The following is a 14,252-nucleotide window of genomic DNA, read 5'->3' on the forward strand; positions in this document are numbered from 1 at the left end:
AAACTGAAGATCGATTTCCACCTCACCTTCATACAACCAATCCGGTATGCCATTGTACACCACTCCGGGCACCGCATCGTGAGTAATCCGATGCACCATTGGACTCCGCACCTCTGTCCGGTAATATATGTCGTATCCCTGCACCCAGACCAATGCATTTCCGGCGGGTGTGAAACGCGCAAAGTGCAGATACGGCCACTCATCCTGGTGCGGACTGTGCCGCAACTTGATGCTCTCACTGCAGAGGCAAGATTAGGGGAAATGGGGGACCTTGATTACCGGAAAACTGAGCTTCGATTCGTTTCCGAGACTTACCTGGTCTGAATGTCGTAGAGCGTGTATTGGGCCAGGTAGGAGTGACGGAACAGTTTCACAACATTCTGGGCCAGAAGCAGATACCGCTTGTCCGCCGATATGGTGAAGGTGAAGGGGGCCAGGGTTTTCTGCGGGTTTAAATGGTATTAAATGCTGCTTGCAAATTGTGCGTGGAAAACTGAGAGAGGTTCCTACCAGCAGCGAGGCTGTTACAATGCGAACACGTTGCGTATACGCAATTTTAATTAAAATTTTAATGGTCTTTCCTGATTTGCACGCAAAATTGCGGAAGTTTTCGCCGGTGACGGGTGGCGGGAAAATTTTCGAAATTTGCGGCATTGTTTATGGGTAAAGAGTTTGCCGCCTTAATTTCGAGGAATGTTTGGGGGAAAAGTGCAAAATGATGCTACCCTGGAAGCAACTCAATCGAGTCGAGCTCAACTTAGCATTTAGCTATTCATTGCTCATTTCTTGTTTGAGTTTGTGTAAGAAATAACTTTACACCAGATCCTTAACTGGGCATGAATATGCATTGCCATTGCGTACTTTTGACTGCTCACTCGTGCTGCCTTGGATTCGGATTTTGCACATTAATTATTTCCCACTCAGCTGGCAACTGTTGACTTGCACTGCCAGTGCACTTGTTGCTGCTCTGCATAGTTTGGTGCCTCCCCCGAGGCACTCGAAATTTTGCCAGCCAAGTTGGAAAACTTGGCTAAAGGAAAGCTTCTCGGCGGGTAGTTCATTCAGCCAGAGCTGCCTTTTCTTTCGCATTTCTTTATTTGTTTGTTTTTCAATTTCAGTCCGCGCATTATTCATTAGAGAGTGCCCCCACCACCGGCCTTTTCACATGTGTGTTTGTGTGTTTACCCCCGCTCCTGTCATTGACATAAAAATCTTTTTTTTTTTGCCTTTTATCGCTATCGCTGGATTGGGGCAAAAGGTCCTTCTCGCCCCGCACTCAGTTAACGATAACTTGGCCCATTTGTTTCGCCTACTTTTGTGCGCACCATAATATCAGTTAACATTGCCAAGTCGAGTGTGTACACTTGAGATATCTGCCTTGCGGCACACCCACCTCCAACATTCGCACAACACTCGGGGAAAAAATGTAAACCTATGAAAGCCATTAACATTAAACTGTCCGGGAAGTCTAAAAATCAAATTCTTAAAGAAACACTATTACTATAAAACCAGATTGCATTGAATTTAAACTAACGTTATTTAACAGTGTGCTTAAGAACTGAAATCTAACTATAATAATTATTCTCCTAAACTTTTTTTTTACTAAAGTACTATAGTATTTATAAATATAGTATTTATTAATCTTTTAGCTATATATTATAAATGGATATTAAAGAGTATAAGTCCCATAAGATACTCACGTTTATATCGAAAGCATCCTTTAGTTTGTTTTCCCGAAATTTGAAATAATTTATGTCAAAACTTAAAACTTTTAATATTGTTAACATTTTCTAACATCTCTAATCTGTGTATATTCCAATTCAAAGTTTGAATTTTCAGTTAGCCTCTCTTTGCCTATAGGAATAATAATATTTTATAATATATCATACAGTTTTTTCTCACTTTTTATTTTTAACGATAAGCGACTTAAATTTATTAACGAACAAAACTCCTAAGACAAATAGCTTTTTCCAAATGAATTTTTTTTCGAAAGCATTCTCTAATTTAATAAATTGAAACTTGAAATACTGAAAATGATGGCATAAAATATTGTTAACATTGTCTAATAACCCTAATCTGTATGTATTCCATTTCAAAGTTCAAATTTTCATTGGGCTTATTTTTGTTTATGGGAATTTGCTTATAGGGAAAACCCTTTTCTTTAACGATAAGCAACTTAGAATAATTAATGAAATCTAGTGCTCTTTTTTAAATTACTTTTTTTCCCAGTGCATCTATCCCGTCCGACTATATCTAGGACTCCCGGACAACTCTCCCAGCTCGTAAATAAGATGGGGCAAATATTTATTCTGCTCAAAGAGATAAGCAATAAGCAAACAAACAGCGGCAGCGGTATCTGGCCAAAAGGGAAAATAGAGAGAGAGTGGGACCGAAATGTACTTACAAATGTCACATTGGACATGAGGACACGTTCCGAGCGATTGGCTGCATTCAGTAGACAGATGCGACCCAAATGGTCCTGGTACAGGAACTCCTCGCCTGCGAAAAAGATGAGATGAGATGAGAATTGTGAGCGGGTAAAAAAAACAAGAGCGGAAATTAAAAGCGATTTGCCCGACAGAATGGCAAACTATAGAAGCATAGAGGAATGGAAGGACGAAGGACTCACCATCGATCCAACTGCCGTTGGCATGCTGCGGCGTGAAGAGGCCATCGACAATGTCCTGCAGCTTGATGCGCTGACCCTTGACCCGCGGTCCCTCATCGGGCGGCGTGAGCAGCACCTTTTTTGATAAATTTAGAAATTTTATATGTTGTCTTCTGCACACTCACAAAGACAGGCACACGTGAACAACACACACAATACACCAACAACAGCAACAACGAATGGAAAGGAAAATGTTCGGTGGTGTGGGATTAAATTTATCAGGCAGCCACAAAAATTCGCAAAAGAAGTAAACAAACAGACAAAAGACACAAAAATGAGCGTAACGTATTTACACAAAAATTTATCACATTTTCTTTGTTTTTCTTTTTGTTTTATTATATATAGGTAGGTTAGGTTACGTTTAGTAAGTATATATATACACATAAATATTAATGGAAGTTAGAGTTCCCTTTTTGCTATGGCACAAATTGTTGAGAAAATATCTGCACAATTCGGCCAATTAAAAAAGAAAACTTTTACCAACCAATTACGCGTGTGTGGATTTTGTTTTTATTTCTGTGGTGATTTCGAATAGAATAACATTTTACGTATTTCAAAACATGTCAGCATTGCGGACCAATGAAATTCGCATTGCGGTGCGTACTGTTACTAGATATGTCGGAAAATACCCTTACAAATGGTTTAAAAATATTTAAAATATTCATTTTATATCAAATTTGTATATTTTATTGAGAAAAGAAAGAGCACAGATTAAGTAAAGACTTCATTTAAATCTTTAATTAAAATAACACTCCTTTATCCGAAAGTATTTTCAAAAAGGGTATTCAAATCCCTTGACTTTTCTGTAATTGTGTTATTTTCAACTTGAATTTACATAGGATTTTCAATGTTTGTGTGTACGGTTGGGGGAAATGTGCCTTTGTTTTGACAGTATTTGGATTATTGTTTTTGGGTTTTCTGGTTTGCTGTATAATTGTAATTGCATTGTGCATTTGTGGAATACATTTCAGTATTAAGGAACAACCTACATTGGATTCCTATTTAATTGCAAAATAAATTCATTTGTGACACCGATTTCGGCAATTCGTGTATCCTGGTTACACCGCAATGGACAAGGACCAAAAGTGTTTCATGCTGTATTAGTATTTTTTTAGATGGTAACTCACCACCGATGTAACAATCAGGGCCAGGACGATGATGATGACCAGGAGGGCGATGAGGATCCCCCGCCAGTTCCGCTGATTCGGATTACTGGAGACCAACTGTGCGGAAGAGAAGAAGAAAAAGTAATCAGAGGGAAAAGGGGCAAACATTAAGAAAATTAATTGCGAAATGATGGAATGCAAAATGCAGCACATAAAGCAGCACGTGCGGCTCATTAGGCCCGAGGAGTTATGAAGGCTGGCCAATAATTACTTGGCCGGCCAAGATGCAATTAGTAAACTGATGATTCAGTTATTGCCTTCTCTGTGTGAACCTCATAAGCGTTTCTCTTACTAATTTATGTCTACCCCCAAATACACTCCCTATGCATATGAAGGAGGCACAAGGACCTGTCCTCACCCCCTTCGGAAATCAAGGCTTAATGCATATTTAATGTAGCCAAGGCAAAACAGAAGCAAAGCACCAAATTAAAACACGACAAAAACACAAAACTAAACTCACGCAGCCCGCACAAGTTGATACCGATTTTTACGAGGGACTGAAGCTTATGTCTGGGTCGGTGCCCCATTTCGTCCTAGTTAGTCCATCATGTCACACACACACACACACAAACACACACATACAATGCCGCTTAGTCGTATAATTAATTAAAGGCTCATAAAACGGGACTCTTCTGCCAGATAATAGAAAAATGGCAATGTATTAATCAAGAGTTGCGTGCCGAAATTCTTGGGGCTGGCTTATCAAATTAATTTTGCGAGGACATTGTTACATATTTTTTTGTATCATTTGAGATGAATAAATTCCGGCGGGGAAGATTGTTCCTTAAATTTATAATGACCTAAAATAACTTTTTGGTACTTTTATTTAAGTAATAATAAACTAAGAATATTTATTAATGGTAAATTAGATTCATATGTTACTTGACTTTTATAATATTTATATTGGAACACCATTATAAAAAGAAATCCTTGAAAAATGTTATAGTTTATTCTCTTCAGACAAGTTTTGAGTATATTTAGCCTTCATAGGATACATTTTCCATCAAATAAACCCAGCACTTAATTAAGATTCATTAATGAAGGGCACATAACATATTCTGAAAAAAAACCCTTCCGAATTACTAACCCTTAAAGAGCACAAGACAAATACCAAAAACTAATCGATTTTCCCCCTCAACATTGCTTTCCCTTACAGACAGTAAACAAGACATGGGGAAAAGCGGGGGAAAATCGCTCAATTAAAATCGCATAAATATGCTCAACCCGCAGAGCTTCCCTTTTGGCCATTAGTGCACATTGGTGAAGCGCGATTCTTAATTAATAACACGGCTCACATACAAATGGGGACAAATTGCGAGGGAACACGTGTTCCCTCAACACACAGGCATCCTTTGCCAGCATGTTTATTTATAAGGACTCCACTCCACTCTTCCCTACCTCCCACTGTATGTATTTGCTCTTATTTTAGCAGCAGTATTTATTACTTGCCACGGCAAATAACGTGAAAACTGCGTAAACTAAACTATCAAACAACAATAGGGACCCCCGGAAGCCAGGAGAACTTTTGCGTAACTTTATTTCATGAAAATATTTTCGTAAAAGTCATCATAATCATAATGGGAATCTCTTGCGGGCACACGCGGCGTATACTTCATTTGTCTTAATTGAATTGAATTTGAGGTCAAGGCATAGAGTCCTCAGGACACTTACATAAGTAGAAGACCGCTCAGAACACTCAACTTGATTGTGAATATGTTGAAGCTCAAGTAAATATGCAAAAATACGAGCGTAAATGAAATTTAAACACTCAACTTGATGAGTTGCTGTTAACGCTAAAGGAATTAAAAATAATGACAGTCATCAATTTTGAGCAGAGGCCTCGCATAGCTCGATGAGTTTACTTCTGACGTCTTTTGGCTAATGGAGGAATGTGAAGGAAACCCACATGAGCATCGCCTGCCATTAATTTCTATAAATTTTTAATGCCCAGCTATTAGCCTGAAGCTTGCCAGAGGCCGAAAATATTTTACAGGCCTAGACGGAGCCGGAAGAAATTAGTTGGCTTTGTTAAGAGCACTTTTGGCAACAAATGTGGGTGACATATATACATATATACATATATGCAATATGATATTTTAAAGTGCTTTAGTTTAAAACTTCAACTTAAGAGATGTCCTTATTTTAGGTCAATAAATAATATATAGAAAGCAGTAAATTTATCAAGGTTCATTTACCATAATTTATTTGTTTACCCTAGACTTTCAAATTTATTGAGATATTCCTGCAGCTTTAAACGTATTGAATTAAATATAAGAACAATTATAAAATCAATAACTGAGAGGGCCATAAATAAGCCAGGTTTACGGATTGCAAACATTTTTGTTCGATTTCCAGAGATTTTGGGTTCCCTGGGCTTCCATAAACAAAAACCGAAGGCCATTCTTTTAATGGCCCATTCCTGGCCAGGCCTGAATGGAGAAATATTGTAACCAAAATTGCACGCAATGCGGCACTCGACATGTGAAAATGAAATGCACGAGAGGAAATCGTAATGGAAATGGATAGCGATTTAAGTGCAGGCGGAAAACAAAACAAAAAAAAGAGTGAAAGAGCTAAAAGATTGATAGAATGGGAAAGCGGTTTTCCCACCGCTTAATGATGTTTGCTTGCTGGATTTCCCCATATTATTGTTTGCTCTTTATTTCTGCTGACTTTTGATTATCGAGGGACTTTGGATCAACATTGTTATCATTCCATTTTCATTGTGCTACTGCTTCGTTCTTTCCCTCTGGGAAATACATATACAATTGGACTTTATTAAATTCTTGGTTACCTGAGATTTAAGCCAGAGCAAAATGCTAGAGTTTCGGTTTAAGCTGGAAAAATGTTACCCCAAATCAAGTTCGGAATAACCAAATTAAGTCCCTACCACACTTTCAATCTCACTACCACTTTCACTCTCACTCTCACACTCGCCTCCACTGAGCTGGCCAGGGGCCAGAGATAATGCGGATGGAAAACCCATGGCACATGGCACCCACATAGTACACCTACACTTTAGTCCCAGTCCCACTCCCATCCCCATTCCCTTTCCCTGGAAGAGCATTAGCTGCCTTTTGCGGTTGAGCTCGTCGAGCTGAGCTGGGTAAACTTTGGCCGCTTCTCGAGTGCAGAAAGTTGAAAGAGCTGCCGGCTGCAAGGGGTTAAGCGGTAGGGTAGCTTCGGGTTATTTGCATAAGTTGTCATAGTTATTAAGCTCTGAGCGTTAAAATTCTTTCCTGCATACTTCTTAAGCGCATTAAAAATGGATGCCAGTCATAGTATTTGTCGAAGTGAAGGGGGTAAAGTTAAGTTCGGGGGCTAAGGGGGACTCTAAGACCCGCTGGCAGTGAAAGTGTCGTTTTCAATTAACTTGCCAGTTGGCTCTGCTGCGTTGGAGATGGCCCAGTTAATCGCATTAAAAGACAGCTGCTGCTTGGCATACACACAAAGAAGGTCATCTATGAGCCCGGTCTTCAAATTTGGTTTTACGAAAATTTCTTCTCAAGAATAAGCCGAAAATAATACCAAGGTCCTTAATGGCTTAATGTGGAAATGATGTTCATTGCAGCATGACAGGAGGGGAAAAGCTCAAATGAGTGGGAAAATGACTTTAGTATTTATCTAGTTTCATTTGTGTCTGCATGACCTCACACTATAATCTTCTATATATTAACACTTCAACTGTTATTATTCAGATTTTTAGTATATAGATTATATTTCCTCTTTGATTACTTATACTTTCCTGAGTACATATGTAAATTTCAGCTGACCTCTCACCTTTGGAAAATATAGAAGCCAAAGAACTAAATTTTCTTGATCTTCACCAAGCCATGTTTGCTTTTCACTCAAAGTCAGTGCAGGGAAAACTTCTGAGCCAATGAAAGCTGACTTATTGCAGTTACCGGTGGGTTTTCTTCTTTTTTTTTTGTGAATATTGGAAACCTTGGATGAGGAGAACTGGGGCAAAACACCTTCCTTTGGGGCAATATTGCCTCTCCCATTGGGCGGGTGACATTAGTAGGCAATCTTTATGGCCTGCTGCCTTTCTGTCAAACACGAAATCCATAAACAGTCTTTCAGTCGGTCGTTCGCAAGCGATTGCGATTGCGAAAAGGATGCAACATACATACACAGGGAGAATCAAGGACCAACATTGATATTTATACCTATGCAGGATATTATAATATCAGTCAGTCATCTCCGACCATATAAAGTATATATATTCTTAATCAGCGTCCGTCTGTTACGCAAACTAGTTCCTCAGCTTTAAAAGTATCTCAATCAATCTTCAATAGTTTTTAATATATGTTTATCTAATTTGATGCAAAACGTCTATTATTATTATAGAATTTCGTTTTTAGTTTTTGAAAATATTTATGTTTAGTATCAAGGAACATTAAGTAACTATGATCAAAAAGTAACTATGATCATTAAATAACTATGAATAGTAAATAACAATGAGCAGTAATTAACTCTAAATAGTAAGTAATTCCGAACATTAAGTATCTTTGACCAATAAGTAACTATGATCAGTAAGTATCTATGACCAGTGAGCATGTATGTATGATCAGTTACTAACTTTGAACAATAATAAACAATGACTTGCAACTTTTGTAACACAACACATTTCTGATACTCGGCCGGCAGCAGTCACTTCGTCCCGGGGATGTTAGAACTAGTTGGGAATCATATGCATAGATGTGCGAGATGTGTTTTTGGATCAGTAAGTAACTATGATCAGTAGTTAACTAAGATCAGCTATTAACTATGAGCAGTAATTAGCTAAGAGCAGTAAGTAACTCTGAACAGTAAGTATCTATGACCAGTAACTATCTATGGCCAGTAAGTAACTATGATCAGTAAGTATCTATGAGCAGTGTGTATGAGCAGTATGTATGAGCAGTTACTAACTTTGAACACTAATAAACAATGACTTGCAACTTTTTTAACACAAAACATTTCTGAGACTTGGCCAGCAGAAGTCACTTCGTCCCGGGGATGTAAGAACGAGTTGGGAATCATATGCACAGATGGGCGAGATTTATAAAACTATGACCTGTTATTAACTGTTATTAACATTAAGTAACTATGAGCAGTAAGTAACTCTGAACAGTAAGTTTCTATGGGCAGTAATTATCTTTGATCAGTAAGTATCTATGACCAGTAAGTATGTATGATCAGTTACTAACTTTGAACACTAATAAACAATGACTTGCTACTTTTATAACACAACACATTTCTGAGACTTGGCCGGCAGAAGTCACTTCGTTCCGGGGATGTTAGAACTAATTGGGAATCATATGCACAGATGTGCGAGATTTTTACTGGAACAAATTTAAGCTATTTGATTGAAACTATATAATTATTCTTCTATATAATTTTACTAGTATATAAGTCGGAGCTTGGAGAATCGGTGGACTATAGATATATATATATATAGCTGCAATAGGAACGATCGGAAAACTTTAACAAAAGTATATTATAACTTTTCCAGTTTTCAACAGATTTTCATTAAATTTGAGATATAGCTTTTCTATATTTTTTTACAATTTTGTGCATTTTTTAATTTTATAAAAATCTACTACTACTATATCATATAGCTGCCATACAAATAATCGTTAAAAATAGAGGAAAATGCAAAAAGATGTATGTATGTAAAACTGTAAATATAACATCACTAATCATTTTAAAATTATCCTTAAAATTCTTATAAAATTTTGATTAATTCAGGGAAATCTCCAAATATTTTTCTCTGTGTAATGCATCCTTGCTCGCTTACTGCAATAGATTCTGCCTTGTGAGGTTGTCTGTCGCTGGCTTTCCGGCAGGCAGCCCCATTGTCTACCTGTGAGTGTGCCTGCACCACACCCCCCTACTGCCACCCGGCACACCTGTCCCCTTGGCATTGGGTGCCGTTGTCAACAGCAGTTTAGCTCAAGGCCATAACGGCACAGCATTTGCTATAACTGTCACGTGTGTGTCTGTGTGTACTTGTACCTCTGAGGTGAGGTGTGTGCGGGGCTGCCTCTATGTCAACACACACTTGAGCTTCCATTACACGGCCATGATTGCTTATTTTTCTGTCCTCTGTCTGTAGCCCACCCCCTCTCTCTAACCCCCTCGTCCTTGATCATCCTGTTCCTGCAGATGTGGCGGCTGTCGGCGGTCGTTAACTCACCTGAATTTGTCAAAATAAAATGTAATATGCCATCGCTGACACAATTGAACGCGATGTGCAGCGTCTGACTTTGCTTGGATTTGCTCAGGAGCGATTATTTTGCAATAAATCCCGGGGAAGTTTCTGTTTTTATGACTTAATGGTTGAGTAAATACCTTAGAATGCTCACAAAACTTTGTTGCCTTGGCACAAAGTTGCAGCTACCCTGGTTAAGAGTCTTTAAGGTAGTCAGAAAGGTTAGTTTAAAAGAGCACTATTATTTAGTAGAGTAATTTAGTGTATTCTCTGGAAATTCCAGTTTAATTATGTAGCTTATGTAGATTTTCTATGAATTTTTATTATAAAAACATAGATCTTTTAACCTCTTTATAGTTTTATAGATTATAAAGCCGGGAGTGATATAAAAATATATAAAATAATATGAAAGGACTCGAAAAACTCCTGTGACACAGACAGTTTACAAACATTTACAGCCAGTTAATGTTTCTTTAACCTCTGCTGTGTACCTGTCGCGCACAATAACACCTGTCAGCCATCATTAGCGCTATCAAAACAGTTGAAATAGATTGGATGCACTGTTAAACTCGATTGCACTAGTAACTGAGGGGGAACACTTTAGCGTGGGTAGAAATCGAAGTGAAAATGCCGGCTAATTGATTTCCGCTCGAATGGCTGATTGCCATTTTGGCGGCTGTTTATCTTGGGCAAGCGTTTGGCACTCCCCCACTCACTCGTGCAGCTCTCGTCCTGCGAAATCCTTCACGCTCCCAGACAACTTAGTATGCAAATCACATACGTAGTCGCCATGGCTAATTCAATTTTACAATTGTAGTCGCTGCTGTCAGCGCTTTTCGCATGCGGAATTTATTTCAATTAGCATCGTAGCCGCAAAAGCTGATTCCATGGCGCCGCCAAGAATGCAGCGAAGCGGGAAAAGCTGACCATCACAGACCATTGGCGGGGAGAGAAGGAAATACGTAGAACGAAGGACGATGCTCAAGTCTGCCTGTCTTCCTGCCTCGGTCGTCGAGTGAACTTTTCCGCCTCCTCGAGGCACTTCTCAAAGTTGAAATCAGAGTGAGTCGCAGTTGAAGTGGCGATGTAAGAGCTTAGACAGTTCGTTGGCCAAGTGGAGCTAATAATAAGTCAGATGGCGAAAGAGATTGAGCTGGCCAATAAGGGGATATCCCCAGTGGCTGTCGTTCTATATTCAAACTTTATTTCCTGTTTCGCAACATAATTCCCATGATTTAACCTGACACACTAAACAAAAATATGCTTGACTCCATAAACGACAGTTTTTGTACCTTTGCAATGTTATTTTCACGCAGAAAATAAATAGGAAAATAAATAATTTTTTCATATTTATATTCTCTTGTTTTTGATTTTTTTTTTTTTTCTTATTTTGATTGTTGTATTAGTGTTTGCCGAGTTCATACAATAGTATTAAAAAACTTAAAGTTTTAATTGCATGATTTGTAAAAAGGAATTATACTTTATACTCTGCTGTTTTTGGATAAATATCAAAACAAATGGCTAATTAACTGTGTTATTTACTGCAACAACAAAATTTTAGCTTTGAACGAGTAACGATAGTAACTTTGGGAAGCCGAAATTAGTATACTTTTTTTTTGGATTTTTGTTAATATATTTGTATATAAATAAGTAATAATATATATAAAAATAATATAAATATTGTAAATATAAATATTAAAACATGGTAAATAAGATTAGGCAGATGTGCATAAAATAATATTAATAATTCAAGGGTTTTCATTTGTTTGTATTTATGTATATTGCAAAATAACTTCCACCCACTAGGACTTCTAGTGTGGATCCTAACCCGGGATCAACTTCCCGTGAGAACGCTTTTCGTTTGTTTACTTTTCATTTTCAAGGGGAAATATCAGAGACACAAACCCTAATAGAGAATCATAACGATCATAAGGGGGGTGGGGAGAAGAAAAGTAAAGAAAAAGCACTCCACTCAGTATTACTACAGAACAGTAAAATAAAGAGAAATAAGAAAGAGATCGTCACTCACCCAGTTATTTGTTACTCTGATTTGCCAAAATTCTCAATGCACAAAAATTTGCACAAATATTTACTCACTTCTCACTCACTTTTCACTTCGCTTTTCTTCCTTTTTCATCTCCGAGTTAAAGAAACAGCGGGACTTTGAATCGCTGGCACTTATGGAAATTTTCCGTTTCACTTGCACAAAAAAAACAAAACAAAAACAAACGGCTGCACACATCCTTCGCGTAGATTTCTCCGGCTTTCCATTTTTTCCGAATTTTGCACGTTGCTCGGTCCCGAATCCCGAATTACGATATTCCCGCTTTTTCCCGGTTCTCTGCCCTTCTTCGTTCTTTCATTTGCCACTTCCTCGTCCTCCCCCGCGCGTTAACGGAACGAAAATTGCGAGTTGGAGTCTCACTTCTCTCTCTCTCTCTTTCTTTTGCTCGCTGCAGCTGCAGTTTGATAGCGATCGTTGGCGGTGTGTATGTATACATGGGTTTAAGGATATTACACAAGTATGTTTTAGCACTAATTAATCACTTGTGTTACACTAAAGGTCCGCGGACATGCTAATTATATTTAATTGTTGTTGGACTTCACTTATGTACATATTGTGTACTTCGTTTCTGCAGCTGCGAACAGACCAACTCCTTTGGTCCTAATTGGACAGTAAGTTATCTCTTATACCCAGCGGTTGTGTTATCCAATTGGGAAATTTAGTTATTCTTGGTGTGACACACATTAAATTCACAATAGGATCACTTTTCACCGCCAAAATTGGTTGTTTTCCCGCAAATTTTATTCTCCGAACATTCTAGTGGTATTGTGTTTGCAATAACACGATAGGAGCATCGATATAGATATATTGCACTAACACGATAGTAGTATCGATATAGAGATGAACGTGTTATTGCATACAGTATCGTTTGAGTATTTTTAGTATCGATATATCGATGGTATTAATTGATGGCGTTAAAAACCTCACTTACTTTACTTAAAGTATTAAAACGTACACGTAAACAAGAGCACATAAGAATAATGATCGTCTGCGATCACGTAACTTGCGTTACGTGACGACAACGATATATCGATAGCGAACATGTTTCAACGATACTCTATCGACTAAGACGCTCATCGCTAAGTCGATACTCCTGGCTTGGTTGTGCAATGGCAATGCCACGAAAAATTTGCGGAGGAAAAGTTTGCAGAAAAATAACTCAAATTGCCGGTGAAAAAGTGATCCTATTGTGAATTAAAGGTGTGTAACACAACAAGAACCCAATTCCCCAATTGGAAAACACAACCGCTGTGTATGAACGGCAACTTACTGTCCAATTAGAACCAAAGGAGTTGGCCAGTTCGCAGCTGCAGAAACGAAGTACACAATTCGTACATAAATGAAGTGCAACAACAAATAAACATAATTAGAATGTCCGCGGGCCTTTAGTGTAGCACAAGTGATTAATTAGTGCTAAAACATACTTGTGTAATATCCTTAAAACATGTGTAGCCTTACAAACATGTATACATACACAACGCGAACGATCGCCATTAAACTGCAGCTGCAGCGAGCGAAGGCAAGAGAGAGAGAGAGAAGTGAGACTCCAACTCGCAATTTTCGTTCCGTTAACGCGCGGGGGAGGACGAGGAACGGGCAAATGAAAGAACGAAGAAGTGCGGAGAAACGAGAAAAAGCGGGAATATCGTAAACGAGATTCGGGACCGATCAAAGTGCGGAATTCGGAAAAAAAGGAAAGCCGGAGAAATCTACGCGGAGGATATGTGCAGCCGTTTTTTTTTTAATTTGTTTTTTGTTGTGCAAGTGAAACGGAAAATTTCCGAAAGTGCAAGTGATTCAAAGCTGTTTTTTTTTATCTCGCAGATGAAAAGGGAAGAAGAGCGGAGTGAGAAGTGAGGAAAGTTACGTGCATATATATACATACATATGTATATACAAAAATATATTCCTTTTTTTGGTGATTTTTTTTGTTGTGCATTTACCTGTGTTTTTTTTTAAATATTTTTTTTTGTGTGAATATTTGTGTGCAAATTTTTGTGATTTGAGAATTTCAACAAAGCAAAGGAAAAGCGCTTTCGCAGTTTCAACTTCCAGCAACAAATAACGGGGTGAGTGCGAGCTCTTTTTACTGTCTTTTTACTGTTCTGTAGTAATATTGAGCGGAGTGCTTTTTCTTGACTTTTCTTCTCCCCACCC

The 14,252-nt window shown here is 38.2% G+C and overlaps 1 protein-coding gene across 3 annotated transcripts in view; it reads right to left on the reverse strand.

The window, feature by feature from the left end:
* The window catches only part of Dpp10 (Dipeptidyl peptidase 10), a 46,360-nt gene that overhangs the window by 12,554 nt on the left and 19,554 nt on the right, over positions 1–14,252 (reverse strand). For all 3 annotated transcript variants that reach the window (XR_015272673.1, XM_086837273.1, XM_086837272.1), the window contains exons 3-7: positions 3,796–3,891; positions 2,630–2,744; positions 2,405–2,499; positions 316–443; positions 27–238 (exon numbers count right to left, since the gene is read on the reverse strand). Coding sequence is in view for 2 of the 3 variants with exons in the window: in XM_086837273.1 (XP_086693399.1) it covers positions 27–238; positions 316–443; positions 2,405–2,499; positions 2,630–2,744; positions 3,796–3,891 (646 nt within the window). In the remaining variant the exon portion in view is untranslated. The remainder of the gene's footprint in view (positions 1–26; positions 239–315; positions 444–2,404; positions 2,500–2,629; positions 2,745–3,795; positions 3,892–14,252) is intronic.

Source organism: Drosophila serrata, unplaced genomic scaffold (assembly GCF_035046125.1).
Source record: "Drosophila serrata isolate PLE 108 unplaced genomic scaffold, ASM3504612v1 contig_302, whole genome shotgun sequence".
Taxonomy (NCBI): domain Eukaryota; kingdom Metazoa; phylum Arthropoda; class Insecta; order Diptera; family Drosophilidae; genus Drosophila; species Drosophila serrata.